This window comes from Propithecus coquereli, unplaced genomic scaffold, assembly GCF_000956105.1.
Source record: "Propithecus coquereli isolate 6110/MARCELLA unplaced genomic scaffold, Pcoq_1.0 Scaffold15, whole genome shotgun sequence".
Taxonomy (NCBI): Eukaryota; Metazoa; Chordata; class Mammalia; order Primates; family Indriidae; genus Propithecus; species Propithecus coquereli.
Genome location: NW_012139413.1, coordinates 2,177,385 through 2,179,631, shown reverse-complemented (window position 1 = coordinate 2,179,631; position 2,247 = coordinate 2,177,385). Strand labels below are relative to the sequence as shown.

General features: G+C 36.8%; 1 protein-coding gene across 1 annotated transcript in view; it reads right to left on the bottom strand.

Moving 5' to 3' along the window:
- Positions 1 to 1,113, bottom strand: part of LOC105806928 (matrilin-3-like) — a 256,161-nt gene extending 255,048 nt beyond the window's left edge. Inside the window, exon 1 of the mRNA XM_012640161.1 lies at positions 945 to 1,113. Within this exon, the coding sequence (XP_012495615.1) occupies positions 945 to 1,113 (169 nt within the window). The remainder of the gene's footprint in view (positions 1 to 944) is intronic.
- Positions 1,114 to 2,247: the final 1,134 nt, after the last annotated feature.

Below are 2,247 nucleotides of genomic sequence, written 5' to 3'. Positions count from 1 at the left end.
AAGTGTTGACAATTCTCAACTTTAACAACATTTTAAAAAAATCATCCTTAGAAATCAAACAAAAAAGTTAATAAATATGGATTTAGCATGGTTTTAACCTATAAAATGCGACCTTTTAAAATATAAGGTAAGGTATAATGGAGCCATGTTTGGTTTTTGAGGTATTGCTCGTAGAAGTACACATAGGTATCTATTTTGGGAAAAAAAATATGTCAATATGAATTAAATGCTGTAGGAAATATATATGCCTTTCATTTACTGAAAAACTACTAATACCATAAATACATAAATAGCCACTAAGATTATATAAATTTGAGTACATTAATATTGAATGAGGTTTCAAAAACTATGAAGCCATATACATGCATGTATATAAATATAAAATCATATTGCATGAAAACAAATCTGTGTTTCTGTGGTTGTCTAGCATAGTGCACCTAGCATATAGAATTCATGTAATAATTATTTGCTGAATGAGTAAAATACAAATATATAACAATGTGTAGAACTCCCCCTCCAAAAAAAAAAGAGTCTGGAAGGAAATGCACCAAATGTCAAAGCATTTGTGTTAGTATGGTGACTATTTTTCATGTTCCTAATGTCCCTATATTACTTTTTTTTTTATTTAAATGGATTTTTGAAAGTAAAATTATAATTGCAATAAATATATATTTTAGATTCTGTCCTATCACAGTTTAAAAACTTCCAAATTGTTCTATTTAACACAGTGGTTAGCTCTAATCCTGAGAATGCTCGTTAAGGAAGCATAGGAAAAGTTGCTTTACCACATATTTCTTCTGCTTCTTAGTAAATGAATCCCATTTGTTATCTAGGAGGAAGGATAAAACAAGAAAAGATTTCTGGAAAGAACTCAGGGAAGAGATAATGTTTGAGCAATGGATTTCCATGACATTCTTGTATCAGTTTTATTTATATGCAATTACCTGGAATTCTTAAGCATGCAGGATTAAGAACAGTCACAGTAAAGCCCAGAGATGGAAATGGATCAATGTCTGGGATCGATGACAGAGTTGCTGGAGTTTGTGCAGGACATTTGGTGGAAATCCAGGTTGAGGAGATGCTAGTAAATGTGATAAGTACATGAGAAGCCATTGGGAGTATTTGAGCAGGAGAAATACATGAGCTCAAAGCCAGTGCATTTGATAGTATTCTCACCTGCACTCAGAGGTTGCCTTCATGTTGCTCTTTGGTAGGCTCTCTGCCATTCCCAGCCCTTTCCTCCCACTGCATTTAAAACATAATTGATTTCTATTTTATTCCTGCGTTACTTTCTCTTTGCCATCTCACAGCTGAACTGATGTGTCAGTAAGTTTCCCCTTTCATATAACTAGCACATTTTTACAAAATCCTTCTGGGGCTAATACCTAATTCATAAAGAACAGAGGGATTTCATGTGTCAGCTCCAATGGATTGGATGTAGCTTCCTAAACACTGTGTTGAGACAGGATCTGATCTCATTTCTAGTCTTGTCAGGTTTTAGTCTGAAAATTTCGGTTTTTGGCGCGCTCATGGCCGAAGAACGACCAGACACTCCAAAGTTAGACAAGCACAAAAATAAAGTTTATTGAGGAGAGGAAGAAGATAGGAGTATAGGGCAAGAGCAAGATATAGGTTTACAGAGCATGATACCTATGCCACAGATGGCTTGACCCATTGTCACAGCAAAGGGAGAGCAAAAGGAAGGGTGCAAAGGGACAGGTTATGGTCTGCATCTTGTTTTATAGTGCCCAGATTGGGACTTCCTTCGTGGTTCAGAGGTCACTATGGAACCACTTTGATTGGACAGTTGGGAGCTGCATGACCTGAGTCTTACTGCCCATGCAGACATCCCATGAGCCTCTCTGAAAGCCCATTTGCGGGGGTGGTGAATCACAGCAACACCCACTTTCATCCCTAGGAGACCCGAATCCCTCACTATCTACCTAACAGTCTTAGTGGTAAAAATTACTGTGAATAGTAAATTTGCTACTGGCATAGGATAGGGTCAGTGATGGCATAGGTATGGTGTTTGCCATCCTACCCTTAACCCAAAAGCAAGAGAATTATTTCAGACAATGGAAGAGAAATAATTTGCCACACACAGCAAATCATAGCATGTATGTGACTGGCAGGCTGGTAACACACAACAGTTACCACATGAATATAAATGGTATATATGCTTGTAAAAGATGAGAAAAATAAGCAAATCCCAGATATCTGAAATCCTTCACAGAAGTCCCTAAACAT